The 27401-nt window shown below is 49.3% G+C and overlaps 2 protein-coding genes, 1 long non-coding RNA gene and 4 other non-coding genes across 7 annotated transcripts in view; 4 read left to right on the forward strand and 3 right to left on the reverse strand.

Annotated features, from left to right (window-relative positions):
- Nucleotides 1-5813, reverse strand: part of LASP1 (LIM and SH3 protein 1) — a 53752-nt gene extending 47939 nt beyond the window's left edge. Inside the window, exon 1 of the mRNA XM_032279257.1 lies at nucleotides 5419-5813. Coding sequence (XP_032135148.1) covers nucleotides 5419-5487 — 69 coding nt within the window. The 5' untranslated portion in view covers nucleotides 5488-5813. The remainder of the gene's footprint in view (nucleotides 1-5418) is intronic.
- Nucleotides 5814-6324: 511 nt separating this feature from the next.
- Nucleotides 6325-6396, forward strand: TRNAC-GCA. The gene has a single exon. It is a non-coding gene; the product is annotated as a tRNA-Cys (tRNA).
- A 1828-nt stretch (nucleotides 6397-8224) lies between these two features.
- On the reverse strand, nucleotides 8225-8296 carry TRNAC-GCA. The gene has a single exon. It is a non-coding gene; the product is annotated as a tRNA-Cys (tRNA).
- Nucleotides 8297-18049: 9753 nt separating this feature from the next.
- On the forward strand, nucleotides 18050-22384 carry RPL23 (ribosomal protein L23). Its single transcript, XM_032279258.1, has 5 exons — nucleotides 18050-18153; nucleotides 18733-18816; nucleotides 19092-19220; nucleotides 22005-22118; nucleotides 22240-22384. The coding sequence occupies exons 1-5, from the start codon at nucleotides 18141-18143 to the stop codon at nucleotides 22320-22322; spliced, it is 423 nt and encodes a 140-aa protein (XP_032135149.1). The 5' UTR covers nucleotides 18050-18140; the 3' UTR covers nucleotides 22323-22384.
- Nucleotides 18845-18980, forward strand: LOC116553566. Its single transcript, XR_004269808.1, has one exon. It is a non-coding gene; the product is annotated as a small nucleolar RNA SNORA21 (small nucleolar RNA).
- LOC116553623 lies at nucleotides 21304-21416 on the forward strand. Its single transcript, XR_004269843.1, has one exon. It is a non-coding gene; the product is annotated as a U5 spliceosomal RNA (small nuclear RNA).
- Nucleotides 22385-22419: 35 nt separating the features above from the next.
- Nucleotides 22420-27401, reverse strand: part of LOC116552537 — an 11330-nt gene continuing 6348 nt past the window's right edge. Inside the window, exon 2 of the long non-coding RNA XR_004269429.1 lies at nucleotides 22420-22533. This is a non-coding gene — a long non-coding RNA (uncharacterized LOC116552537). The remainder of the gene's footprint in view (nucleotides 22534-27401) is intronic.

The following is a 27401-nucleotide window of genomic DNA, read 5'->3' on the forward strand; positions in this document are numbered from 1 at the left end:
GAGTGAAGGGCTACACACTGTCCTAGGACCGGGGACCTCCAAGGCTGCCTCCTGATTGATATTTGGGAGACAGGGAGAGAGACCACTACTCCAGATGGCCAGGCCTCCACCTGGAGCGAAGACCCGGGGAGAAGAAGGGCGGGGTGCACCAAGCAGGCAGGGGGCACAGGCCAATGCTGGACACGGGGATTTCACAAGACCCCTCCAGGCTGCCATGCGGAGGAAGTGGAGCCCCTCCACCAGGGGATGGCGCCTATTTCCATCAGCAGCTCCTTCCCACCTCCCTCACACATCCCACGCTCTCAGCCAGACACAGGAACGTGAGGCAGAGAAGGGTGGTCGCCTGTGCCCCTGCAGGGGGCTCCAAGCAGAAAAAAACATGGAAACCAGTTACTATGAAGCGCATGTGTCAACTGGAGCTGCAGCCACTGTCTCCAGGGGTCGGAGAGGAGGCTGCTCCACCCCTATTGCCTGGCACCTCTAGCAGCTTCAGACGACTCCCCTCCCCTCTCTGGAGGAAGGCCCCAAGGTTCAAGAAAACCCAACAGCTCCTGCCACTGTGTCCTTTCTGGGGTAGGAAACTGTGGGGAGGGGAGGCAGAAAATGACCAGTCCTTCCACAACCGCTGTGAGCCAAGCCTGGGCTGGGCACCGGGACCCCAAGATGAAAGAAGCCCTGTCTTATGTCAGTGGGGTCTGGAGAAGGACACTGTCAGGGAAATACATCCAGAGGATCCCACAGTGACCCGTCTGCCTCTGCTCTGCCCCATAGGCTCTATCCGGGAGCAAGAGCTCCCCTCTTTTAAAGACCCCAGGCAAGATGATTTCAGAGAAGCACTCCTGGGACTCAGAACTCGGGAGGAAAGTGCACCTTGAGGCATGCACCTCGGCTCCTTCCTGCTGCCTGCCAAGTCCATGGTTCCCCTGTTCACAGAAACCACTGCCCCCAGCCCCTACCTCTGCTGCCCATCAGAGGCCTCTCAGCCTGGATCCAAGGCTTCAAAGCAGAGTCACCCTTGACCTTCCCTTGCCTACCTGCAACCCACTCTACAGAAAGGTAAACAGGCTGGTGGGGGCAGAAGCTTGCTCGGATCCCCCTCACTTGGAGGGGGACAGCCTGTCCCTCCACAGCTCTGGGTTGGGGGGAAGGGGCAAGCTTCGTGTTACTGTGCCTGCAGCCTGGCACCTTGGCCTCTGAACCCAAGCGACCTGGGGTGGCCATGACTCAGAGTTGGAGTATGAGACCGTCTCCTCCCTTTCTGTTGCCCAGAGTTACAGTTTCTCCCTCCTGCAGGGGCAATGCCAGCCGCACCATGGCTGGGTCACCAGCCTCGCTCAGTCAGCCACCTGGGCCGCTGGCTTAAAGACACAGATCTTTGCTGCACCTCTACAAATTCCAAGGGGGAGAGGATTATTGCCAGTGGCCCCACACCCCCATACAAGATCCCAGGCCCAGAGCATCCCTCCAGATAGGGTCAGGAAGGAATGGAACCTACTTTTGGCACAAATTAGATATAAATAAAATAAATATGTGTAAATACAAGTACTTTTTGCAAACACACTGGCAGAAGAGCTGAGCAGAAAGAACTGTGGATGTGAATTTCAGCTCTAAGGGAGATGAGCCACATTGCCTACCTGAGCCTTCATTTGTGGGGTGCATCGCTTACAGGAGTGAACACACCTACTTTGTGAGGCTGCTGTGAAGACTGAGCCCAGCATATTGCAATAAGTAGTAGCTATTATGAATGGATGGTCACAGGATGATGGTGGGGTACTCTAAGCTTAGCAAAACGGGGCACCAAGCTGGAGGACTTCACTCCCTTCAAGTGGGGAGGGAGCACTCAGACAAGCAGAGGCACAGAGCCCGCCCTAATGTGAGATTCCAGGGGAAATGGCAGCAGACCAATCCTCTACCCCTCCACCTGCTTTCATAAACCTGGGGAAGCAAGCCAGGAAAGAGGGACGTGGCAAGATTCTTGACAACACAGCTCCCGAGATACAAAGCAGGTGCACCAAGTAGGTGTTCAATAAATATTTGTTGAATGAGCAAATGAGGTCACCCTGTTTCTCCCCCAGCTCTAATCCCAGAAGTCCTCTGGGGAAGCAAATCTCGACCTCCTTCCTCAAACACTGTCATCAGCAATACATATTTATCCAGTTTGCAAAGCACACTGGGTACTGCAGGTTGGGGGCAGGGTGGCCTTCAGAGGTGACAAGGTTTTTACCCACCTATGCCTTTGGGAGATAAGGCTCAGGGAGAAGAAAAGGCTGAAACCAAGGACGCAGCCTGTGTTTTGGGCCATGTAGTGGGCTAAGTGCCTTGGGGATAGTAGAGAAATGGGTGAGTCTAATTTGATTGTTTTGCTATAAATGAGAGGCCTTTGGAAGTTGGTTAGCAACTATGGGACTGAAGATTCCCCCTCCTTCCTGTTCTCAGTTCAGCATCCTCCAGGCACTGTCTCCCCATTCCCGGTGCCTATTCCTTATTTTTTTTTTTTTTTTTTTTTTTGAGACGGAGCTTTGCTCTTGTTGCCCAGGCTGTAGCGTGATGGCGTGATCTGGCTCACTGCAACCTCCGCCTCCCAGGTTCAAGCAATTCTCCTGCCTCAGCCTCCCGAATAGCTTGGATTACAGGTGTGTGCCACCCTGCCTGGCTAATTTTGTATTTTCAGTAGAGAAGGGTTTCTCCATGTTGGCCAGGCTGGTCTTGAACTCTCAAACTCAGGTGATCAGCCCACCTCAGCCTCCCAAAGTGCTGGGATTATAGGTGTGAGCCACTGCACCCAGCTTTCTTTTTTCTTTTTTTTTTTTGTTTTTGAGACGGAGTTTTACTCTTGTTGCTCAGGCTGGAGTTCAATGGCATGATCCATCTCAGCTCACTGCAACCTCTGCCTGCCAGATTCAAGCAATTCTCCTGCCTAAGCCACCCAAGTAGCTGGGATTACAGGGATGTGCCATCACACCCGGCTAATTTTGTATTTTTGGTAGAGACAGGGTTTCACCATGTTGGTCAGGCTCATCTCCTGACCTCCGTGATCCGCCCACCTCAGCCTCTCAAAGTGCTGGAATTACAGGTGTGAGTCACCTCGCCTGGCCTCCTGTTGCCTATTCTTACTGCCTGGAGCAGTGGGGAGGAATAGGTCTGATACCTGGATATTTCAGGCCTCCTGCTCAGTACAGGGGGCAAGGTCTCTCCAGGGCCACTTCCTGTACAGAGAGTTCTAAAAAGAGGGAGGAATTGCCAACTCCCACTTCCCTGGGCACCCCCACTTGAACGTCCTCTTCTAGCTAGGGTAAGAGAGCTGGGGAGGGCATCTTGCAGCATCCCTGCCTGCTCCCCTCCGCTCTGATACACAGCACTTAAGGTCTTTACAAGGGGAGTGGTGTGGAGCTGAACAGAGCATCCCAGAAAGGTAGGGAGGGCATAGTCTATACGACACCCTCTTTAGCACTCAGGCACATTAGTGCACTGCCCCACCTTGAAGGAAATGACATCATCATACCCATCTGACAGATGGTGAACACTGAGGCCTACAGCCGTTCATAAAACTGGTGGGTGCAGACCTGGAACAAAGACCCAGTCTCCCAACTCCTTGGGTGGCAATCCTGCCTTCATGTATTGCTTTTTCCTTATATAGGCGAAGTGCCCACTGCCTCTTCCCAATTCATGACTGTGGAGAAGAAGGGGACAACAGGGAACTCAAGATGCAGAGGCTGAAATCTCTGCCACCAGGGAAGGGCCAGGTCCCAGTGTGCAAGGACAGGTAGGTTCTCAAGGGGAGACAGCATCTGATAGCTCTAAGTCCAAGTCCTGCGCAGCACCGGCTGGCATGGTCATAGGCAGATCAGCACCTTTCCTTGTGCCCACAATATTGCTCCTCCTCTCCTCCTGCCCAATCAAGCCCAGGACCAGGGACGGTGACACAGCAGCGGCCCCATATGCCCACACACCCCAAGAGCAAGCTCAAATGTGTTTCAGAACCTCCAGCCCCACCTCCTCACCCTGACTCAGAGGCCAAAGGTCTGAGGAAGCTCACACCCCAAGGGGGAGGGGAGAGACAAAGTGTCCAATGAACTATTCTTCCTGAACAAAACCCAGCTCCAGATCAGCAATGAACTTGGCCCCAGGGCACCCCTGGGGCACCCCTCTTCCATCCATTGCCCCCATCCCTGCACCCCTTTTCCATCCAGTCCCCCCAGCCTTCCCAGTTCAGATGGAAAGGACAGAATATCTGGACTTGGAGCCAGCTTTGGGTGGTGGATGAAAGGCACGGTGAGGAAGGGGGCAAAATCACAGAGCCCCCCTCCTCCCCCCGCCCAGACTGGGGAGAGGATGTAGAGGGGCAGGTTTTCCGTTAGGAGCTTACGAGAAGACAGGGTCCTACCTCAAACTGTACCGGAAACACCCAGTTCTACTCTCCCACCCCCCTCCAAAAGTCTAATGGCAACCAGATGAACAAGTCCAGCATGGGGGAGACAGGGCCCCCAGGGGACAGTGAATCTCCACAAGGCCACCTTCCCCTCCCCCCATACCTCCCCTTTCCCTCGGTTTCCCCAGAACTCAGCCAACCCCACCCTCCACGGGAGAAACCTGCTTTGAAAAGTTAGCTCTTTGTTCTACCACACGGTCTCCTAGCTCTGAGCACAATTTCAGGAGATCTCGGCGAAGCACCCCCCATCCACCCTACTCCAGCACCCGACCCCGCCTGGCTCAGGCTGGGCGGCCCAGCACCGGGAGTTGGCTTTTAATTGGAAGTGGGGGTTGGGAATCTATGGAGGAGGTCTGCGAGTCCTTTAACCACTAAATCACCTAGGGGGCTGCAGGTCGTTCTAAAGCGGGGGAGCTTGCAGGGGGGAGCCGGGGTCCTTACCGGAAACCCCCCGCATCAGATGCAGCACTCGCAGGCTGATAGCCCCCGCCCCCAGGCCAGGAAGCCAGGCCATCCCCCGCCGAAGCGGACGGTTTCGCAGGGCCCCCCAGCCTCTGCCCCGCCCCCCCGCCCCCTCCACCAGCGCCCGGCGCTTCCGCCTACTTGGCGCTCGGCGCGGAGCGGCGAGGGAGCGGCCGTCTCTTCTCACTCTCCAGGCCCTAGGGGGCGGGACTGCACCCCTCACCTACCCCCAACACAGCCCGGGGCCTGGCTTCCCTGCTCCTCTCCCGTCCTCCAAACCCTGGGGCACAGAGCCCACCCCTCTCCAGCAGCGGCTGCCCGCTACGCGTGGACTCCCCGCCTCGCCCCAGATCTCCGGGTTTCCAGACTGGGATGTGTCCCCACACCCCATGACACCGCCAGCTCGTCCTCCCTCCATTCTCCTGGGATCGCGGGAATAAGGCGGCAAAGACGCGGCCCTTCCCTCCTCCCTGGATTGGGAGCACTGCCGGGGATTGCAAAAACGCGTCTCCCGGTCCCGGGCTCACCTTATCCAGACAGTTCACCTTCTCCGTGGGATACACGATCTTGCCGCACCGGGCGCAGTTGGGGTTCATGTCTCCGGGAAAGGCTGGGGCGGGAACGCCCGAGCTCGGGAGCGTCCTCTTCCCCGAGGCGAGCTGGCAGGAGGCGGCCGCGGCTGCAACTACACAGGCGGGAGCGACGGCGGCTGGAGCTGGGGAACTGGCCTCCGCCTCCGCCCTCCTTCCCCTAATAAACACAGCGGGGAGGAGGGGCTGCACCGGGGCGGGCACGCGCCTCGGGCGCGGGCAAGGGCGCGCGCAGCGAGGCGCGCTCCCTGGGCGACGTGGGGCTGCGCGGGGGCAGGTTCCGGGGAGGTCCGCGGGGCACGGGGTGCTGGCGCCCCAGGGCTCCCAGGCGAACTGCGCCCAGCGCCCAGGGCCTTTCCCGAGCCTGGGACGGCGCAGAGCCCGGCGGGCTGCACATCTGGGGCGCCGGGGCTGCGGGAGGCGGGTAACCCCTCAAGCCCGTCCAGGGTGGGGTTGGAGCCCTTCTGAACGCCCGAGCTGATTCACCACCTTCAGGGACTTTCCTCTCTACCCGTGGATACCTGGCGTGAATCTGGGGACCGAACGGAGACCCCCCGCCCTGTCCCTCTTAGCCCCCTTCCGGCCCACACCCTTTCCCACGTTTGTGGGGCGGAACCTGTCCCTCCCTCTTGGACTCCGCTCTGCTGAGCCCGGGCTGTGCTTCCCTCCTCGAGCCCATGCAGTGCACCTTCCCGGGGTTCCCGGATGCGGGCACTGTCTGCGTTCAGCCTGATCCCTTTTCTCCTGCATTCCTTCCTCCTTATGTTACTACCTTCTCACAGTGTAGCAGCTCCAACAATGCTTAGCACTCAAAAGAGCCGCCTCCAGACGCAGGAGCAGGGCGGGGGTATAGCTCAGTGGTAGAGCATTTGACTGCAGATCAAGAGGTCCCTGGTTCAAATCCGGGTGCCCCCTCGGTGGCTTTTCCACCTATTCTTGATTCATATTTTAACATTGAGTCCTAGACTAAAAGAAAAATGAAAAAAGTCTCGTCCTCATTTTTCAAGCTTAGTAGAAAGCTTTCGGTTTTACTTTGTGCTCAGCGGGAGGAGGAGAGTGTGGGTATAAAAGCTGAGCGACCCCATTACTCGCTCCAGGGGTGTAGGGATTTCTGCGGCCACGAACGCCAGCCTCAGATGAGTCAGACAGTTCCAGGCGCCGGGTTTGAGGGACAGGATGTTTCCAATGGGGGTAGGGAGACAGGAGAACGCCTCAAGTTGGCTTTCCTTTTGGGGGTGGAGGGTAGGTCAAGTGAGGAAAACCCACAGACACAGCCCTTCTCCAACTTCAACTTTCTATGTTAATAGTGACATGGACGTGCTGTGTTCATCCTTGACTATTAATGTACAAAAGTAAAGTTATATCCCAATGCAAACTGAGATAAACGAACACGATGTTTCTCAAACTTGAGCGTGCATCACAATTGCCTGCAGAGCTTATCAAAAACACTCCTAGTTTCTGATTCTATAAGGGGTCCCCGATAATTTGCATTTCTACCAAGTTCCCAGGTGCCGCTGGTGCTGCTGGTGTGGGGACCACATTTTAAGAACCACTGAAGTGAAAATAAAAGGCCATGGGTTTTCATAACCTAAAGATGGGGACAAGTATCTGCTGGCGGCGTGCCTAACAGTGTCACTGTAGGGCAGGAGGAAAATGGTAAGTGTGACTGGAGACAAGGGCATCGCCCTCGACTAGATTTTGCCCAAAAAAAGGAAAAATAAAGGAGAGAGGAAGAGCCGTGCTGCCTGGGTCAAAGGGCAGCTGCGATATTTTAAACCGGAATGTGGTTGTGTCATCCCTCGGACCCCGGGAACCGCGCATTTTTTTCTCACGGCTCGCAGGACTGTGTGAGCTGCTTCGCTAGGCTGGACAGAGAGACCACAAATCAGTAAAGCTGCGGTTCCGTGCAAAAGCCAGGAGGAACCACTTTTACCTCTTCTTTAGGCCTCGAACTTTCCATCTATATCTTATCAAGCCAAAGCCCTGCCTTTGAGCTAAGTAAAGAAGGAAGAGGGGAAAACCTCGCTGTTTAGCTTCTACTTTTTGTCTTGTTTGTTTTCTGAGAGGTAGTCTTGCTGTGTCACCTAGGCTGGGGCAATCTCGGCTCACTGCAACCTCTGCGTCCTGGGTCAAGCGATTCTCCTGCCTCAGCCTCCCGAGTAGCTGAGATTACATGCAACTGTTAGCCCGGCCAATTTTTTGTATTTTCATTAGAGACGGGGATTCACCATTTTAGCCAGGCTGGTCTCGAACTCCTGACCTTGTGATCCGCCCGCCTCGGCCCTAAGTGCTGGGATTACATGCATGAGCCACGGCGCCTTCTAGAGGTGCCCTGTCCTGTTCGAGTTCGCCAGTATATGAAGACCTCTGCATTTGGATTCCTTCTCCTAGTCTTCATAGTCAAGTAAGAACTAGCCCCGCCCACGACGCGACATTTTTTTGCCCCAAAACAAATTATAATTAACATTAAACCAGTGGGCCTCGGAGATGGGAATCGATGCTCGCCTTTGTTCTACAACTGGGATTTCAAGAGCGCTTCTCGCCACTTGGGGTATGCGGGCTCAGATCCACCTCAAAGCAACCTCTGGTTGCTGCTCTCTCCTCGGGTACGGGAATCCTTTAGAAGGTGAATGAAAATTAGGTAGGTGGAAGAGACAAAGGACACCTCCCGTGGGTTTTGTATTCAGTACTCGCTAACTCAGGTTACTCCTAGATGGCTGTGAAAAAAGCACAAGGAAAACCGAGGGGGCACCCGGATTTGAACCGGGGACCTCTTGATCTGCAGTCAAATGCTCTACCACTGAGCTATACCCCCTCTGTCGGTGACTTGCTCGCAAAATCCTTTTACATCCATCAATCCCAAAATTTTCACACTCGTTCAAAATCAGTGTCTTTTTGTTACATGATACTGACATTAGCAGTGAAGAAGGAGAAATTAAAAGGCTAGGCAAAGACATGGCGGCAGTTTGAAAGCATGTGAATTTAGGTGCCAATCTGCTTTTTCTAGGTTCAGGTTTTTTGTTTGTTTGTTTCTTTCATTTTATGTAGGTAGCCACGCATGGGGGGTGAAGGAGGCCGTCTCCCTATGCTGCCCAGACTGCTCTGCTCTGGAACTCCTGGACTCAAGTAATGTTCCATCTCTGGCCTCCCAATGCTAGGCTCGATTCTTTCTTTTTTTTTTTTTTTTTTTTTCCATAAATACAGTGTTGTTGTTGTTGTTGTTTTTCCATAAATACAGTGCAGCTAGGCTCAATTCTTTATCCACAATCCTACTCATCTCTGTCCGCTAACAAGAGAGCAACCTCCTGCAAAAGTGAATAGAGGGCTTGGGCGGTGGCTCAGGCCTGTAATCCCAGCACTTTGGGAGGCCCAGGTGGGCTGATCACCTGACCTCAGGAGTTTGAGACCAGCCTAGCCAACATGGTGAAACCCTTCTCTACTAAAAAATACAAAGATTCACAAGGCATGGTGGTGGGCACCTGTAATCACAGCTACTCGAGAGGATGAAGCAGAAGAATTGCTTGAACCCAGGAGACGGAGGTTCCAGTGAGCCGACACGGTGCCACTGCACTCCAGCCTGAGCGACAAAGTAAGATTCCCTCTCAAGAAAAGAAAAAAGAGGCCGGGCCCAGTGGTTCACCCCTGTAATCTTAGCACTTTGGGAGGCTGAGACGGGCAGATCACCTGAGGTCTGGAGTTCAAGACCAGCCCTACCAACATAAGGAAACCCCATCTCTTAAAAAAAAGAAAATTCCAATGTCCCTAGCCACAAGGGACCAGTTCCACTGAAAAGTGAACAATGGGAACTCAAAATTTCAGAAACATGGGGGAAAGGGAAAATTGGCTTTCTGTTAATTGGCAGATGTTCCAATGGGGCTGTGTTTTTGTTGGGATGTGTTATGTTGTATGTACTCATGGATCAGAGTCTGCTGAGTTTATAAGGTTCAAAAAACATGGTAAAATCTTGATTTTTGTTAATTTATCTCAATAAAAGCCACTGGAACTCCAAAAAAAAAAGAAAGAAAAAAGATAAAGTCCTAGGATCAAGGTAAAAAACAAAGAAAGAAAGGAAGAAGGAAAGAAAGAAAGAAGGAAGGAAGGAAAAGAAAAAGGCTGGGCAAGGTGGCTCAAGCCTGTAATTCTAGCACTTTGGGAGGCCAAGGGGGGTGAATCACTTGAGGTCAGGAGTTTGAAACTTGGCCATTGGCCATCATGGTGAAACCCCAACTCTACTAAAAATACAAAAAACTGTCTCAAAAAAAAAAAAAAGAGAGAGAAGCTTTTCCCTTGGTCTCTCCAAAAATACGAACACCAGCTTAAAACACACCTCCACCAGTGGGGCATGGTGGCTGATGCCTGTAATCCTAGGGCAGGCAGATCACTTGAGGTCAGGAGTTCGAAACCAGCTTGGCCATCATGGTGAAACCCCGTCTCTACTAAATAATACAAAGGGCATGGTGGTGCGCACCTGAATCCCAGCTACTTGGGAGGCTGAGGCAGGGGAATTGCTTGAACCTGGGAGGCAGAAGCTGCAGCAAGCCAAGATCGTGCCACCGCACTCTATCTTGGGAAAGAAAGGAAGAAAAGGAAAGAAAGAAAGAAAAGAAGGAAAGAAGGAAATCCCATCTCTACTAAAAATACAAAAAAGTAGCCGGGCATGGTATGGGTGCCTGTAATCCTAGCTACTAGGGATTCTGAGGCAGGAGAATCACTTGAACCCAAGAGGTACAGTTTGCAGTGAGCTGAGGTTGCACCATTGCACTCCTGCCTGGGCAACAAGAGTGAAACTCTGTTTAAAATTAAAAAGAAAGCACACACCTCCACCAAGAGGCCTTCCTGGCTATATACCCTAGTGATCCCCCTCTAGTAGAGCAATTTCTCTCTAGGTAAAGGACATAGGGTACCGTACTTTTTTTTTTTTTAGATGGAGTCTCGCTCTGTAGCCAGGCTGGAGTGCAATGGCGTGATCTCGGCTCACTGCAACCTCCAACTCCTGGGTTCCAGCAATTCTCCTGCCTCAGCCTCCTAAGTAGCTGAGATTACAGGCACCTACCATCACGACCGCCTAATTTTTGTATTTTTAGTAGAGACGGGGTTTCACCATGTTGGCCAGGCTGGTCTGGAACTCCTGACCTCAGGTGATCCACCGCGCCAAGCAGAGAGTACTTTCAACAAAAAGAGACAAAAGTTCTCACTCTTACTGAGTTCATAGTCTACTGGAAACAGACTAAAAATAAATGCAGAAACGAATAAATGAGGAAATGCCTGGTAAGCAAATCATTAAAACAAAAAAGATGAGTTACAGAAGTACTAAGGGGCTATTCCAAGTCGGATAGCCATGGAGGGCTTTTTTTTTTTTTTTTTTTTTTGAGACGGAGTCTCACTCTGTTGCCCAGGCTGGAGTGCAGTGGCTTGATCTCAGCTCACTGGAACCTCCAACTCCCAGGTTGAAGCGATTCTCCTGCCTCCAGCTCCTGAGTAGCTGCCCACCAACATGCTGGCTAATTTTTGTATTTCTAGTAGACACAGGGTTTTGCCATTTTGGCCAGGCTGGTCTCAAACTCCTGGCCTCAGATTATCCACCCGCCTCAGCCTCCCAAAGTGCAGGGATTACAGGTGTGAGCCACTGCACCTGGCCGGAAGCCCTTTTTGAACAGCTAATTTTGAAGTTAATGACCTGAATTGCCTGAAGGAAATAGCTATTTGGCCATCTATGAGGGGATTCCAGATAGATGAAATGGCTACTGCAAAGACGCTAAGGCCACAGTAGCTAGAGGAAGGTAGGCTCAGGAGAAAGATTCAAGAGAGTTGGAGAAGTAACCAGGGCTGTGGAGGATGTTTTGATTTTATGTTAAACATTAGGTGGATGAAAAGCCACTGGACGGTTCTCAGCAGGGGGATTTGAAATCATCAACCTGACTCCTATGGGGAAATTTGTAGAGAGTCAGGGGTGTACCCAGAGAATACATACAATGAAATATTATTGAACCTTAGAATTTTAAGAGTCCAGGCACAGTGGGTCAGCCTGTAATCCCAGCACTTTGGGAGGCCAAGCTGGGCAGATCACCACAGGTTGGGAGTTTGAGACCAGCCCAACCAACATGGAGAAACCCCATCTCCACTAAAACTACAAAATTAGCCGGGCGTGATGGTGCATGCCTGTAATTTCAGCTATTCAGGAGGCTGAGGCAGGAGAATCACTTGCACCTGGGAGGCGGAGGTTGTGGTGAACCAAGATCACGCCATTGCATTCCAGCCTGGGCAACAAGAGTGAAACTCCCTCTCAAAAAAAAAGTTTAAGAAAGAAATCCTGGGCCGGGCGCGGTGGCTCACGCCTGTAATCCCAGCACTTTGGGAGGCCGAGGCGGATGGATCACGAGGTCAAGAAATCGAGACCATCCTGGTCAACATGGTGAAACCCCGTCTCTACTAAAACTACAAAAAATTAGCTGGGCATGGTGGCGCGTGCCTGTAATCCCAGCTACTCAGGAGGCTGAGGCAGGAGAATTGCCTGAACCCAGGAGGTGGAGGTTGCGGTGAGCCGAGATCGCGCCATTGCACTCCAGCCTGGGTAACAAGAGTGAAACTCCCTCTCCAAAAAAAAAGTTTAAGAAAGAAATCCTGGTCAGGTGAGGTGGCACACACCTATAATCCCAGGACTTTGGGAGGTCGAGGCAGGCGGATTACTTGAGGTCAGGAGTTCAAGACTAGCCTGGCCAACATGGTGAAAGCCCCTGTAAAAAGGTGGCAGGCGCCAGTAATCACAACTACTCAGGAGGCTGAAGCAAGAGAATTGCTTCAATCCAGGAGGCAGAGATTGCAGTGAGCCAAGATTGCACCACTGCACTCCAGCCTGAGTGACAGAATGAGACTCCATCTCAAAAAAATAAATAAATAAAAAAGAAAGAAAAGAAATCCTGCAATATGCAACAGCATGGATAAACCTTAAGGATATTATGCTAAGTGAAACAGGCCAGTCACAGAAGGCCAAATACTGCATAATTCCACTTATACGAGGTATCTAACACAGTCAAACTCACAGAAGCAGAGAACAGAATGGCGATTGCCAGGGGATGGGGGGAGTTGCTGATCAACAAGTCTAAAATGCTAGAAATCCTCAGTACAACATTGTGCCTTTACTTAACAATACTATATTGTATAGTTGAAAATCTAGGCCAGGCGTGGTGGCTCACGCCTATAGTCCCAGCACTTTGGGAGGCTGAGGTAGGTGGATCACTTGAGGTCAGGAGTTTGAGACCAGCCTGGCCAACATGGTGAAACCTCATCTTTAAAAAAGAAAATCTAAGAAAGTCCACCAAGCATGGTGGTTCATGCTTGTAATCCCAGCACTTTGGGAGGCCAGGGCAAGAAGATCACTTGAGCCCAGGAGTTGAAACCAGTCTGGGCATCATAGTGAGACTCCCATCTCTACAAAAAATTTTAAAAATTAGCCAGGTGTGATGGTGTGTGCCTGAAGTCCCAGCTACTTGGGAGACTGAGACAGGAGGATTGCTTGTGCCCCAGAGGTGGAGGCTGCAGTGAGCCTGGGTGACAGAGCAAGTCTCTATCCCAAGAAAAAAGAGAGATTGAGAGAGAGAGAGAGAAGCCAGTTGGGAATATATTGTAATAATACAGGTCAGAGAAGGTAGTGCTGTCTTAGACTACAGTGTTGTATTAGTTTTATATTGCTGCTCTAACAAATTACAGTCTATTTGCAAAAAACAATATAAATGTATTATCTTTACAGTTCTGGGGGTCAGAATTCCAAAATTAATTTCACTGGGCTAAAATCAAGACGTTAGTATGACTGCGTTCCTTCTGTAGGCTTTAGGGGAGAATCAGTTTCCTTGACTTTTCCAGCCTATAGAGGCCGCTACATTGCTAACTCATAGCCTCTTACCCAATTGTCAAAGTCAGCAGCGTACCATCCTTTCTCCCTGTGCCCTCAGCTTCCATGCATCCAGGCTGCCATCTCCTTTCTCTGTGACTCTCATCCTCCTACCTCCCTCTTGTAACAACCTGTGGGATTACACTGAGCTCACCTGGATAATCCAGGATAATCTTCTCACATCTCAAGATATTTAATTTAATCATATCTGCAAACTTCCTTTTATCATGAGAGGTAATATAGTCGAAAATGGACTCACAACAAGACTGGGATGTAGACATGTTTGGAGGGTCTTTATTTTTCTATTACAAGTAGGAACAAGTAGGAACAGCAGAGCTAGAGAAGAATGGTGGCCTGTAATTCCATTGGTGGTGTGAGCCACTGCGCCCCACCTGATTGATTTTTTTTTTTTCCCCTATCTGGCTGCTTCAGGCCTGAAATCCCAGCACTTTGGGAAGCCAAGAAGTTTGAGATCAGCCTGCGCAACATGGCAAAACCCTATCTCTACAAAGTAAAGAAAGAAAAGGCTGGGAGTGGTGGCTCACGCCTGTAATTCCAGCACTTTGGGAGGCCGAGGAGGGTGGATCACCTGAAGTCAGGAGTGTGAGCCACCTTGCCAGGCCAGCACATGGTTTCTAGCAGTGGGAAATTATAGTCAGACCATATAAAAGCTGATGCAATAGCTTTGAACCAAATGCAGAACTTGGAAGGCATGGGAAGAAAAATGTTTGAAATAGAGTCAAGGTAATAGACCTTGGTGACTAGATCTAGGGGCCTAGGAGAAGAGAATTAATTGTGTTCCTGTTTTCTGGTTGAGACACTGGTGGTAGTACCAACCAAGAACACTGTTCCCTCCGTAACCATATTCTTCTCCACCTTGGTTGACCGCAATGCTATCTTCCAATTGCTCAGGCTTGAAACCTTGGAGATATTTTGATTCCTGTCTTCCATACCCCACAATTGATTGGCCCTACCTCCAAAACACATCCAGAATCTGACCACACATTACCTCTACTGCTACCATTCTAGTCCAAATCACCATCATTTCTCTCCTGGGCTACCGCCATAGCTTCCTAACAGATCCTCTTACTTATGTCCCTGTGTCCTCTCCCAGTCTAGTCTTAACAATTCAACCACAGTGATCCTTCTGACACTTTAGCCACATCACATCCCTCCTCTGATTAAAATCAAAACAATGGTTCCTCAATTCACTCAGCCAATGCCAAAGTCCACATAAGTTTTGTTCCATTACTTCTTTTTTTTTTTTTTTTGAGATGGAGCTCTCACTTTCTCGCCTAGGCTGGAGTGCAATGGCATGAATCTCAGCTCACTGCAACCTCTACCTCCCGGGTTCACACAATTCTCCCACTTTAGCCTCCCGAGTAGCTGGGATTACAGGCATCTGCCATCATGCAAGGCTAATTTTTGTATATTTGTAGGGATGGAGTTTCACCATGCTGGCCAGGCTGGTCTTGAATTCTTGACCTCAGGTGATCGCCCGCCTTGGCCTCCCAAAGTGCTGGGATTACAGACATGAGCCATTGCACCCAGCTGCCACCAGCTCATTTTTAAATGTTTTGTAGACATGGAATCACCCTATGTTGCCCCGACTGGTCTCAAATTCCTGAGCTCAAAGGATCCTCCTGCTTCAACCTTCCAAAGTGTTGAGATTACAGGTGTGAGCCACTATGCCTGGGTTAATGTCAACATCTTTAATGAGGCCTACACTAACCATTCTCTCTCCGTGTGTGTGCACGCATGCACAGGTATTTATTTATTTATTTATGAGACGGAGTTTCACTCTTGCCATACAGGCTGGAGTGCAGTGGCCTGATCTTGGCCCACTGCAACCTCCACCTCCCTGGTTTAAGCGACTCTCCTGCCTCAGCCTCCCAAGCAGCTGGGATGGGATTACAGGTATGTGTCACCAAGCCTAGGTAATTTTTTTTTTTTTTTTTTTTTTGGAACGAAGTCTTGCTCTGTCGCCCAGGCTGCAGTGCAATGGCCCAGTTTTGGCTCACTGCAACCTCTGCCTCCCGGGTTCAAGCGATTCTCCTGTCTCAGCCTCCCGAGTAGCTGGGATTACAGGCACCCGCCACCACACCCAGCTAATTTTTGTATTTTTAGTAGAGCATGAGTCACAGTGCCCGGCTGTATTTATTGTACATAGACAGATGGGGTTGGCTGGATGTGGTGGCTCATGCCTGTAATCTGAGCACTTTGGAGGCCAAGGTGGGCCGATCACCTAAGGTCGGGAGTTCAAGACCAGCCTGACCAACATGGTGAAACCCCATCTTAAAATAAAAAAAAAAAAAAAAAAAGAAAGAAAGATGGGGTTTCGGCCAGGCGTGGTGGCTCATGCCTGTAATCCCAGCAACTTGGGTGGCTGAGGCAGGCAAATCACCTGAGGTCAAGAGGTTGAGACCAGTCTGGCCAACATGATGAAACCCCATCTCTACTAAAAATACAAAAATTAGGCGGGCATGGTGTCACATGCCTGTAATCCCAGCTACTTGGAAGGCTGAGGCAGGAGAATCGCTTGAACCAGGAGGCGGGGGTTGCAGTGAGCTAAGATTGCACCACTGCACTCCAGCCTGGACAAGAGAGAAACTCCATCTCAAAGAAAAAAAGAAAAAGAAAGAAAGAAAGATGGGGTCTCACTGTGTTGTCCAGGCTGGAGGGCAGTGGCTATTCACAGGTGTGATCAGACCAGGCACAGTGGCTCATGCCTGTAATCCCAGCATTTTGGGAGGTTGAGATGGGAGGGTCACTTGAGCTGGAGAGATCGAGGCTGCAGTCAGCCAGTCTGCAGTCTGGGCAACAGAGTGAGACACTATCTAAAAATTAAAAATTAAAAATTAAAAGTGTGATCCTAGCTCTCTGAAGCCTCGAACTCATGGATTCAAGTGTTCCTCCTCCATTGAATCCTCCAACTCCTTTCTTCTCTCTTTCTTTCTTTCTTTTTTTTTTTTTTTTTGTGTGTGTGTGTGTGTGATGGGGTCTCACTCTTTTACCCAGGCTGGAGTGCAGTGGTGGGAATCTCAGCTCACTGCAACCTCTGCCTTCCGGGCTCAAGAGATCCTCCCACCTCAGCCTCCAGAGCAGCTGAGACTACAGGCGTGTGCCACCATACCTGGCCAATTTTGGTTTGTTTTTGTTTTTGTTTTTTGGAGACAGAGTCTCACTCTATCACCCAGGCTGGAATGCAGTGGCACGATCTCAGCTCACTGCAGCCTCCATCTTCCAGTTTCCAATGATTCTCGTGCCTCAGCCTCCAGAATAGCTGGGAACTGCAGGCACACACCACTATGCCCAGCTAGAGACAGGGTAGAGACAGGGTTTTGCCATGTTGCTTGGGGTGGTCTTCAGCTCCTGAGCTCAGGCGATCTGCCTGCCTTGGCCTCGCAAAGTGCTAGAATTACAAGCTTAAGTCACCATACCAGGCTAATTTTTGTATTTTTAGTGGAGACAGTTTTGCTATTTAGGATGGGCTGGTCTCCAACTCCTGATTTCAAGTAATACACCCACCTTAGCCTCCCAAAGTGCTGGAATTACAGACGTGAGCCACCATGCCTGGCCCCATTTTTATTTATTTATTTAAACAGAGGCTCACTGTATACCCCAGGGTGGAGTGCTATGGTGTGATCTTGGCTCACTGCAACCTCCGCCTCCTTGGTTCAAATGATTCTCCTGCCTCACCCTCCCGAGTAACTGGGATTACATGCACCTGCCACCATGCCCAGCTAACGTTTGTATTTCTGTAGAGACAGTGTTTCGCCATTTTGGCCAGGTTGGTCTCAAACTCCTGACCTCAGGTGATCTGCCCACTTTGGCCTCCCAGAGTGCTAGGATTACAGGCATGGGCCACCACATCCGGCCCCATTCTATATCTAATTGTGTGAATCCGGAAAATCGGAGACAGGTCTCAATTAATTTAGAAAGTTTATTTTTCCAAGGTTGAGGTTACTCCTGTGACACAGCCTCAGGGAGTCCTGATGACATGTGCCCAAGATCATCGGGCCACAGCTTGGTTTTCTACCTTTTAGGTCGACATGAGACGTTAATCAATATATGTAAGAAGTACATTCGTTCGGTCTGGAAATGCGGGACAAGTTGAAGCAAAGGCAGGAAGACTGGAAGTGGGAAGGAGGCTTCCAGGTAACAGACAGGAGGTTGCAGTGCGCTGAGATCGCGCCACTGTACTCCAGCCTGGGCGACAGAGGGAGGCTCCGTCTCAAAAACAGAAAGAAAAAAAAAAACAAAAAACGGGAGGGAGGGCAATAGAGCAATACTGTATATGTAAAATACAGAATGGTATGGTACCAAGCACACATAGATGGAATGATCTGTAGCACTTCTCAAGAGCCGTTTAGAGCTTGTTCTCCCCACACCCCCAATCTCTTTGTTCCTTGGGGATCCCACACACAGCACAAACTGTGTTTTAATTCCTATTCTCTAGTGTGCAGATAAGGCCTGGCACGTATTAAGTGCTCAAAAGAAGTCGTGAGCAAGATAACGACAAATCAGTTTCCACGTCTCCAACTACTTTGAAGCTCGTAGAGACTTCCAATCTCTTGCGCTTCTACTTCAACGCCCACTTTCAGATACAACAAACCGACGTTGTTAACCTATTACGTAGAAAAGCAGCGCCCAGAGTGGGGCGAGGCGGGTTTTTAAGCTCCGGTCACGTGACGAGAGGGGCGGGGCATCAAAGTTCATATCCCAGTATCCTTTGAAGCTACTTCCTTTTTCCTTCTTTCCGGCGTTCAAGATGTCGAAGCGAGGTGAGGTTTTACTTTTGGAGGATCCTCCGCCATCTGTCGTGCAGTGGCTGGCGGGTTCATCGGGAGCGGTGGCCCTAGGCAGCTGGGGCGCTGTGCTCTCCTTCAGGCCGAAGATGGAGAGCCAGGCTGCCGCGAGAGGACCGCCAGGGCCCCCGAAAGTGGCACTGGGGTGCTGAAGAGTTGAGATGGCAGGATCACGACTGTAGCCTGGATCCCGCGAGTTCGCTCCGCGAATAGGGCTACCGTAATGGGGTTGAAGTTAGACTGGGTTAGACCCTGGTTTGCGAGATCTCTGCGGTCTTCTGCCTTGCAGGGGTAATTGCGTTTTTGCGAAAGTTGGAGCAAGCAAGGGCTGAGTCTTCCAGGTCCCTTAATTTCGATGTGAGAGTGGTAATAGTGAGAAATGGCTACTTCCCGTGAGGATCGGGTGGCACACGGGGACGGCATAAGTAAAATTCGATAGAGCCAATCTGTAGTGCACAGTCTATCAAAGCATGTGCGGAGTGTATGAGGAGGAACTCGGAACCGTGTCTAGATGGTGGTCCCTTTATCCTGTTTCCCTTCCCTTTATATCCACAGGACGTGGTGGGTCCTCTGGTGCGAAATTCCGGATTTCCTTGGGTCTTCCGGTAGGAGCTGTGATCAACTGTGCTGACAACACAGGTGAGGTCTTTGCACGCTGCTTCACTTCCCCTTTTTAAAAGCACTCAGTGGGCCTGTGGCTAATGACCTGTTGAGCCGTCAAGAAAGGGAAGAATGAAAACACCGCTTTTGGGTGAAGCGGCAGCATGATGTGTTGTTTTGCTTCAATCAGTGGTGTGACAAGGCGTTCCTGGGGACTAACTGCTTCGGCAGTGAGTGTTTGGGAAATGTTATACTGATGCAACGGCCTAGTCGGCCCTCAACATTTTGTGATTTTTATTTACATCTTTTTGTAGGAGCCAAAAACCTGTATATCATCTCTGTGAAGGGGATCAAGGGACGGCTGAACAGACTTCCCGCTGCTGGTGTCGGTGACATGGTGATGGCCACAGTCAAGAAAGGCAAACCAGAGCTCAGAAAAAAGGGTGAGTAAACATTGAGCCCTCCTTAATACAGATGGGTAGTGGGAGGACTCTTCTTTATTGGAAAAAGGGTCCGTTTCCAAGTTTGTTTTCCATGGAGAGGCAGTGTGAGAATAAATAAGTTTTTGCTCAGACTGTGTTGGAGGGACCATCATCTTGTCACTTCCATATTTGCAGCTTGTGTCCTGTCTGGCTTTAGAACTGCTGGTATTTGATGCATTTTAATTTCAGCTCTTGAAATTTTTTCCTGTGCCTCGTTAGTTTGTCTCTACACTGGGATGTCTTGCTTTTCTAAAGATTTCCTGGCCATTCCTTGATTTACAAATATGATGTTGACTTGCCAGCCTTGTAATACACTTACTCCACCCCACTATGCTCTCCAGTAGATTTTTTTAGCCCTTGGGTTGGAAATCTTTTTTTGTGGCCTGGCATAGTGGCTCTCTGTAATCCCAGTGCTTTGGGAGGCCAAGGCAAGTGGATCCATGAGGTCAGGAGTTCGAGACCAGCCTGGCCATCATGGTGAAACCTTGTTTCTACTAAAAATACAAAAAATTAGCTGGACATGGTGGAAGGCGCCTCCCAGCTACTCAGGAGGCTAAGCCAGGAGAATCGCTTGAACCCAGGAGCAGAGGTTGCAGTGAGTCGAGACCGTGCCACAGCACTCCAGCCTGGGCAACAGAGCGAGACATCTTCTCAAAAAAAAAAAAAGGGGGGGGGGGGGGGGGGGGGGGGCGGAGAGAAAAGAGATCTTTTTCTGTTCACCATTAATGAGGGCTTGGTAGCACTGTAATTGTGATTCAGCAATTGTGCTTTTTTCTCTTCTCAGAATACTTCCTGGGTCTGATTGGTGGCCCAGGAAGCTGTCAGAGAAGAGTAGAGCAAATGGCCATCACATTGTGGATGAGATGGCAGGACGGTGGATTGTTGGTCTCAGGGATGGAACAGACCAGAGCTCCAAACACTTCAGTGGTTTTTTTTTTCTGTTTCGAGACAGTTTCACCAAGGCTGGAGTGCAGTGGTGCGATCGCAGCTCACTGCAGCCTCTGCCTCTTGGCTTTAGGAAATTCTCCTGCCTCAGCCTCCCGAGAAGCTGGGATTACAGGCACACACCATCACACCTGGCTAATTGTTTCTATTTTTCTTAGTAGAGATGGGGTTTCATTATGTGGCCAGCCTGGTCTCCAACTCTCCTGACCTTGTGATCCGCCCACCTCAGCCTCCCAAAGTACTGGGATTACAGGCGTGAGCCACCGTGCCCAACTTCTGTTTTAAAACTAGTTGTGAGTTTCCAGTTCCGGTTAATGTCTTTTTTGGTCCTTTTTTCTGCTAAGTGAATACATCCCCTCCCCTTGGAACTTAATATCTGTAAATAACAAGTATAGAAATGTGCAAAGAGGCCAGGACTGTTTATCTACTTGGTGAATTTTTGAGGAATAAATGGTTTATAAGTAGAGGAGGATCAGTAAATACTGGCTACATCATGTGTGTCCTGTTACTAACCTGGTTAGACTTACTTTTTTTTTTTTTTTTTTGAGACAGAGTCTTGCTGTGTTGCCCAGGCTGGATTGCAATGGCGTGATCTCAGCTCACTGCAACCTCTGCCTCTCGTGTTCAGGCGATTCTCCTGCCTCAGCCTCCTGAGTAGCTGGGATTATAGGTGCTCAACCACCACTCCTGGCTAATTTTTGTAATTTTGTTAGAGATGGAGTTTCACCATGTTGGCCAGGTTGGTCTCCTAACCTTGTGATCCGCCCACCTCCGCCTCCCAAGTGCTGGATTGCAGGCATGAGCCACTGTGCCTAGCCAGACTTAATCTATTTTTTGTCGTACTTGTTTCAAGGAAGGTCATTCTTCCTGTCTTTATAAAAATTCTATGTAAGTAACTTGCTCAAGGTCTCTAAGCTAGTATCAGTCAAAATTTGAATGCAGATATGCCTGACTCTAAAATAGTTATTCACAAGCATTATATTTCATTATGTAGTGATATTTCATTTCAAAAGTTGAGAAAAGCATCTTTATCATCTTAGTACAGATAGGTGTAAAAGTTACTTATAACTGGAAAACAATTCATTAAAAGTAAAACATAATGCTCTGGTTTCTCTTCATAACAAATCTTTCGCTTTTTACTAAAGATTTCCGTGGAGAGGAACAATTATGAGTTTTTAATTGAATTTTTTGATGTCCTGCTTAGGCAGGACTCATTATCCAAAAAAAAAAAAAAAATAAAAAATAAAGCCTGGTGCTTGGGCCTGGAAATTCAAACTGTTTTCTAGTGTTAAATCTGTTTTCCAGATTTCTGTGTGAATAGCTTGACCTCTCTGCTCATTACCAGGACTGGGAGGGGTTGGGGGTCCCTGGGATCTTAATAACCCACCTGTGGGGTGAAGTTGGAAAAGGCATAGGCAAGGATAATTGTCTTCCTAAGAGTTTCACACTTGCAAGAGAATACTGGCAGCTTTGATTTTTAATACGTGAATAGGGGCTGGCTTTGGTGGCTCATGCTTATACTCTTACCACTTCGGGAGGCCAGCCTGGCTAACATGGTGAAAGCCTGTCTCTATGGGAAAAAGCCAGAAACAAAAATTATCTGGGCATGGTGGTGTGCACCTATAGTCCCCGCTACTAGAGAGGCTGAAGTGGGAGGATCACCTAAAAGATTGATATTTACACTGTCTTGCACTGTCTCAGTGAAATGCTGAGTATACATTCTGTCTGGTTGGAAACTGCTTTTGCGGTGGCCCTGGGACTTGATGGGTTAATGACTGCTTTCCTTTTTTCTTCTCTCAGTACATCCAGCAGTGGTCATTCGACAACGAAAGTCATACCGGAGAAAAGATGGCGTGTTTCTTTATTTTGAAGATAATGCAGGGGTCATAGTGAACAATAAAGGCGAGATGAAAGGTAGGAAATCAGTCCAGCTTGTTCCTCAGGTCTCTGAGGTTGGGTGGATTGTCTAGAAGTACAGGCCAAGGACCCTGTGTTTGTGCCTTAACCTGTCCCCACATGCTTTTTTTAAATGCAGGTTCTGCCATTACAGGACCAGTAGCAAAGGAGTGTGCAGACCTGTGGCCCCGGATTGCATCCAATGCTGGCAGCATTGCATGATTCTCCAGTATATTTGTAAAAAATAAAAAACTTTAAAACCATTAAAAAGTATTTGTTCGCAGTGCTTGCCTCCCTGTCCACTTCTACATTCTCTCTCTTTTTTTTTTTTTTTAAGACAGTCTCACTCTGTCACCCAGGCTGGAGTACAGTGGTGAGATCTTGCTCGCTGCACCCTCCACTTCCAAGGTTTAAGCGATTCTCCTGCCTCAGCCTCCCAAGTAGCTGGAGTTGCAGGCACCTGCCACCATGCCTGGCTGATTTTTGTATTTCGGGATTTCACCATGTTGGGCATGCTGGACTCAAGTGATCTGCCCACCCTGGCCTCTACACTGTTTTGACATCCCCTGACCCCTGACCATTGCTTTGGTGAAATGGAAACTTTCTCTGGGTATGTGTTACAGGGGAAAAAAAAAAAAAAGGCAGTCCTTGCTGTTTTGTGAGTGCAGACTTTTGGCATTTTCCAGTTGCTGTATTTATAATTTTCACTTCAAAAAGGATTATTTGGGTTTTGAGTCCCAAAAACAAATTGCAGATAGTAGATACTAGTGACAGGCTATCCAAGGTAGCCTCTCCTACAGTGAGAAAGGCATTAAAGTGGCCAGGTGCAGTGGCTCACTCCTGTAATACCAACACTTTGGGAGGCTAAGGCAGGCAGATCATGAGGTCAAGAGTTTGAGACCAGCCTGGCCAACATGGTGAAACGCCGTCTCTACTAAAAATGGAAAACTTAGCCAGGCATGGTGGCACATACCTGTAATCCCAGCTACTCAGGAGGTTGAGGCAGGAGAATCGCTTGAACCTGGGAGGCAAAGGTTGCAGTGAGCCAAGCTCACACCACTGCATTCCAGCCTGTGTGACAGAGCAAGACCCTCAAAAAAAAAAAAAAAAAAAAGGCATTAGGCCGGGCACGGTGGCTCATGCCTGTAATCCCAGCACTTTGGGAGGCCGAGGCAGGTGGATCACGAGGTCAAGAGATCGAGACCATCCTGGTCAACATGGTGAAACCCCGTCTCTACTAAAAATACAAAAAATCAGCTGGGCATGGTGGTGTGTGCTTGTAATCCCAGCTACTCAGGAGGCTGAGGCAGGAGAATTGCCTGAACCCAGGAGGCGGAGGTTGCGGTGAGCCGAGATTGCGCCATTGCACTCCAGCCTGGGTAACAAGAGCGAAACTCCGTCTCAAATTTAAAAAAAAAGGCATTAAGATAGAGTTTATAGTTGGATGCTGGACACAGACCTGGCTTTTGAGGACTGATGTGAGCTGGAGTCTGTTTGTATATGCACACGTTAGTAGTTACAGGTTTTGAGTGAACTGAGTATTTGTAAAACAGTAATTTCATGTAGGTTTACTGTCACAATGGAAGATGATTAAGTTAATGGTACCTTTAGGTATTTTGCTATGAAAATGTTTTGACAGGATGATGGTGTGATTTATATTTTTAGAGACAGGGTTTCACCATGTTGGCCAGGGTGGTCTCAAACTCCTGGCCTCGTGATCCACCCACCTTGGCCTCCCAAAGTGCTGGGATTACAGGCATGAGCCACTGCTCCTGGCTGGTTGTTAGCATTTCTTTCTAAACTTTGTAAGAGTTGATTTCAGGCCAGGTGCGGTGGCTCACGCTTGTAATCCCAGCACTTTGGGAGGCCAAGGTGGGTGGATCACCTGAGGTCGGGATTTCGAGACCAGCCTGACCAACATGGAGAAACCCAGTGTCTACTGAAAATACAAAATTAGCTGGGTGTGGTGTGACACACCTGTAGTCCCAGCTACTCAGGAGGCTGAGGCAGGAGAATCACTTGAACCCAGGAGGTGGAGGTTGCAGTGAGCCGAGATCGTGCCGCTGCACTAAACTAAAGCATGGGCAACTGGTGAAACTCTGTCTGAAAAAAAAAAAAAAGATTGATTTAGATGACACACCCAGTGTCTGGGAAAAATGAGTATTAGTTTAGAACAATAATTTGCAGGAAAGTAGACTAAATAGGGTTTTTAGACTAAGGTTTGTGTTTATGTATCTGTATCAGCAATTCTCAGCCATAAATGGCTCTACCTGTAAGTTGGGTATAATACAAGCTCCACTTGGTATTCAAAAGGACTACCCTTAATGTCTTGCATGATTGGATATGGAATGTACCAGACCCAGAGAGGAGCTGTTCTAACCTGGAGCTTTTGAAAATGTTGCCGGGTGGTGGCTCAAGCCTGTAATCCCAGCACTTTGGGAGGCCGAGGCGGGTGGATCACGAGGTCGAGAGATCGAGACCATCCTGGTCAACATGGTGAAACCCCCGTCTCTACTAAAAATACAAAAAATTAGCTGGGCATGGTGGCGCGTGCCTGTAATCCCAGCTACTCAGGAGGCTGAGGCAGAAGAATTGCCTGAACCCAGTAGGCAGAGGTTGCGGTGAGCCGAGATCGCACCATTGCACTCCAGCCTGGGTAACGAGCAAAAACTCCGTCTCAAAAAAAAAAAAAAAAAAGAAAATGTTTCCAGTCCATACCCCAAACCAATTAAGTCAGAGTACAGAACAGGACTCGAGCTGTGAAGCTCCCAGGAGAGCACAAGAGACACTCAAGATTGAGAACCAGTGTCCTGTCTAGACAAAACCACTCTTGGTTTTAAAAGTATTAAATCTCAGCTGGGCGTGGTGGCTCACGCCTGTAATCCAAGCACTTTGGAGGCCAAGGCGGGTGGATCACCTCAGGTCGGGAGTTCAAGACCAGCCTGACCAACATGATAAAACCCCGTCTTTATAATTAATTAATTAATTAATTAATAAAAGTATTAAATCTCTAGTTTTAAAGAGACCATATCATTTCTGAGTTGGTCAATTTCAAGTCAGCTTTAGTGTGACAAGTCCCTAGGCCCACCTTTTATGTCTTTATATAGTATCCCTAATCACTGACATTTTGAATTATCTTTTGAGACAGTCTTGCTCTGTCACCCAGGCTGGAGTGCAGTGACACAATCATACCTCACTGTAACCTTGAATCCTCCTGGCTTGGCCTCCAAAGGGCTGCAATTACAAGTGTGAGCCACTGCATCCCACCTCATACTTTATTCTTTGGAGAATTTTTTTTTTACTTGGATTAAAAGCTTGATGTTTACATTTCACTAAATAATTTCCTTTGTCACCCAAGCGTGGTGGCTCATGCCTGTAATCCCAGCTCTTTGGGAGGCCAAGGTGGGCTGATCACTTGAGGTGAGGAGTTTGTGACCAGTCTGGCCAACATGGTGAAACGCTGTCTCTACTAAAAATACAAAAATTAGCTGGGCATGGTGGTGGATGCCTGTAATCCCAGCTACTTAGGTGGCTGCGACAAGAATTGCTTGAACCCTGGAGGTGGTGGTTGCAGTGAACCAAAATCACACTACTGCACTCCAGCCTGGGCGACAAGAGCGAGACTCTGTCTTAAAAAACAAAAAACAAAAACCTCCATCTCTATAAAAAAAGTATCTGGGTGTGGTTGTGTGTACCTGTAGTCCCAGCTACTCTGGAGGCTGAGGCAGGAGAATCGCTTGAACCCAAGAGGCTGCAGTTAGCCTAGATTGCTCACTGCACTCCAGCCTGTGCAACAGCAAGACTGTCTCAGATATTAATAAGACAATAAGATATATAATTAGCTAGATTCAATGCTGTATGTGGAAACTAAAGGAGAAAGAAAATTAGCTGGACGGGCCGGGTGCGGTGGCTCAAGCCTGTAATCCCAGCACTTTGGGAGGCCGAGGCGGGTGGATCACGAGGTCAAGAGATCGAGACCATCCTGGTCAACATGGTGAAACCCCGTCTCTACTAAAAATACAAAAATTAGCTGGGCGTGGTGGCGTGTGCCTGTAATCCCAGCTACTCGGGAGGCTGAGGCAGGAGAATTGCCTGAACCCAGGAGGCGGAGGTTGCGGTGAGCCGAGATTGCGCCATTGCACTCCAGCCTGGGTAACAAGAGTGAAACTCTGTCTCAAAAAAAAACAAACAAAAAAAAAAAAAAAAAAAAAAAAAAGAAAATTAGCTGGACGAAAAATAGGGTAATGTGTTTCCCCGCTGTTTTGTTATTTTAAAGGAAGGATGAGGCCAGACCTGGTGACTCATGCCTGTAATCCTCTCAGCTTGGGAGGCCAAGCTGGGCTGATCACTTGAGCTCAGGAGTTTGAGACCAGTCTGGCCAACATAGCAAAACTCTGTCTATAAAAAATGCAAAAATTACCCAGGTGTGCTGGTGGGCACTTGTAGTCCCAGCTACTTGGGCAGTTGAGGCAGGAGAATCATCACTTGAACTTGGGAGGTGGAGGTTGCAGTGAGTTGAGATCACAACCCTGCATGCCAGCCTGGGCAACAAGAGTGAAACCCTGTCTCAAGGGGGAAAAAAAGAAGCATAAATAATAGCAGAGAAAAATAATTGGGGTGGGGCTGGGCAGGGTGGCTCACGCCTGTAATCCCAGCCCTTTGGGGGGCCCGAGGTGGGAGGATTACCAGAGGTCAGGATTTTGAGACCAGCCTGGCCAACATGGCAAAACCCCATCTCTTCTAAAAATAGAAAAATTACGCACACCTGTAATCCCAGCACTTTGGGAGGCCGAGACAGGCCAGATCACCTGAGGTCAGGAGTTGAAAGACCAGTCTGGTGAAACCCTGTCTCTACAAAAAATACAAAAATTAGCCAGGTGTGGTTGCATGCACCTGTAAACCTAGGAGGCAGAGGTTGCAGTGAACTGAAATTGTACCACTGCACTCCAGCCTGAGCAACAGAGCAAAACTCCATCTCAAACAAAATAAAAAATAATAAAAATACAAAAATTAGGCTGAGCTCAGTGGCTCATATATGTAATCTCAGCACTTTGGGAAGCCAAGGTGGGCAGATCCTGAGGTCAGGAGTTCAAGACCAGCCTGACCAACATGGTGAAATCCTGTCTGTACTAAAAATACAAAAATTAGCTGGGTGTGGTGTGGTGGCATGTGCCTGTAATCCCAGCTACTCAGGAGGGTGAGGCAGGCGAATCACTTGAACCTGGGAGGCAAAGGTTGCAGTGAGCTGAAATTGTGCCACTGCACTCCAGCCTGGGCAACAGAGTGAGACTCATCTCAAAA

The sequence above is a fragment of the Sapajus apella genome, unplaced genomic scaffold (genome assembly GCF_009761245.1).
Source record: "Sapajus apella isolate SASKATOON/1434 unplaced genomic scaffold, GSC_monkey_1.0 scaffold12, whole genome shotgun sequence".
Classification (NCBI taxonomy): domain Eukaryota; kingdom Metazoa; phylum Chordata; class Mammalia; order Primates; family Cebidae; genus Sapajus; species Sapajus apella.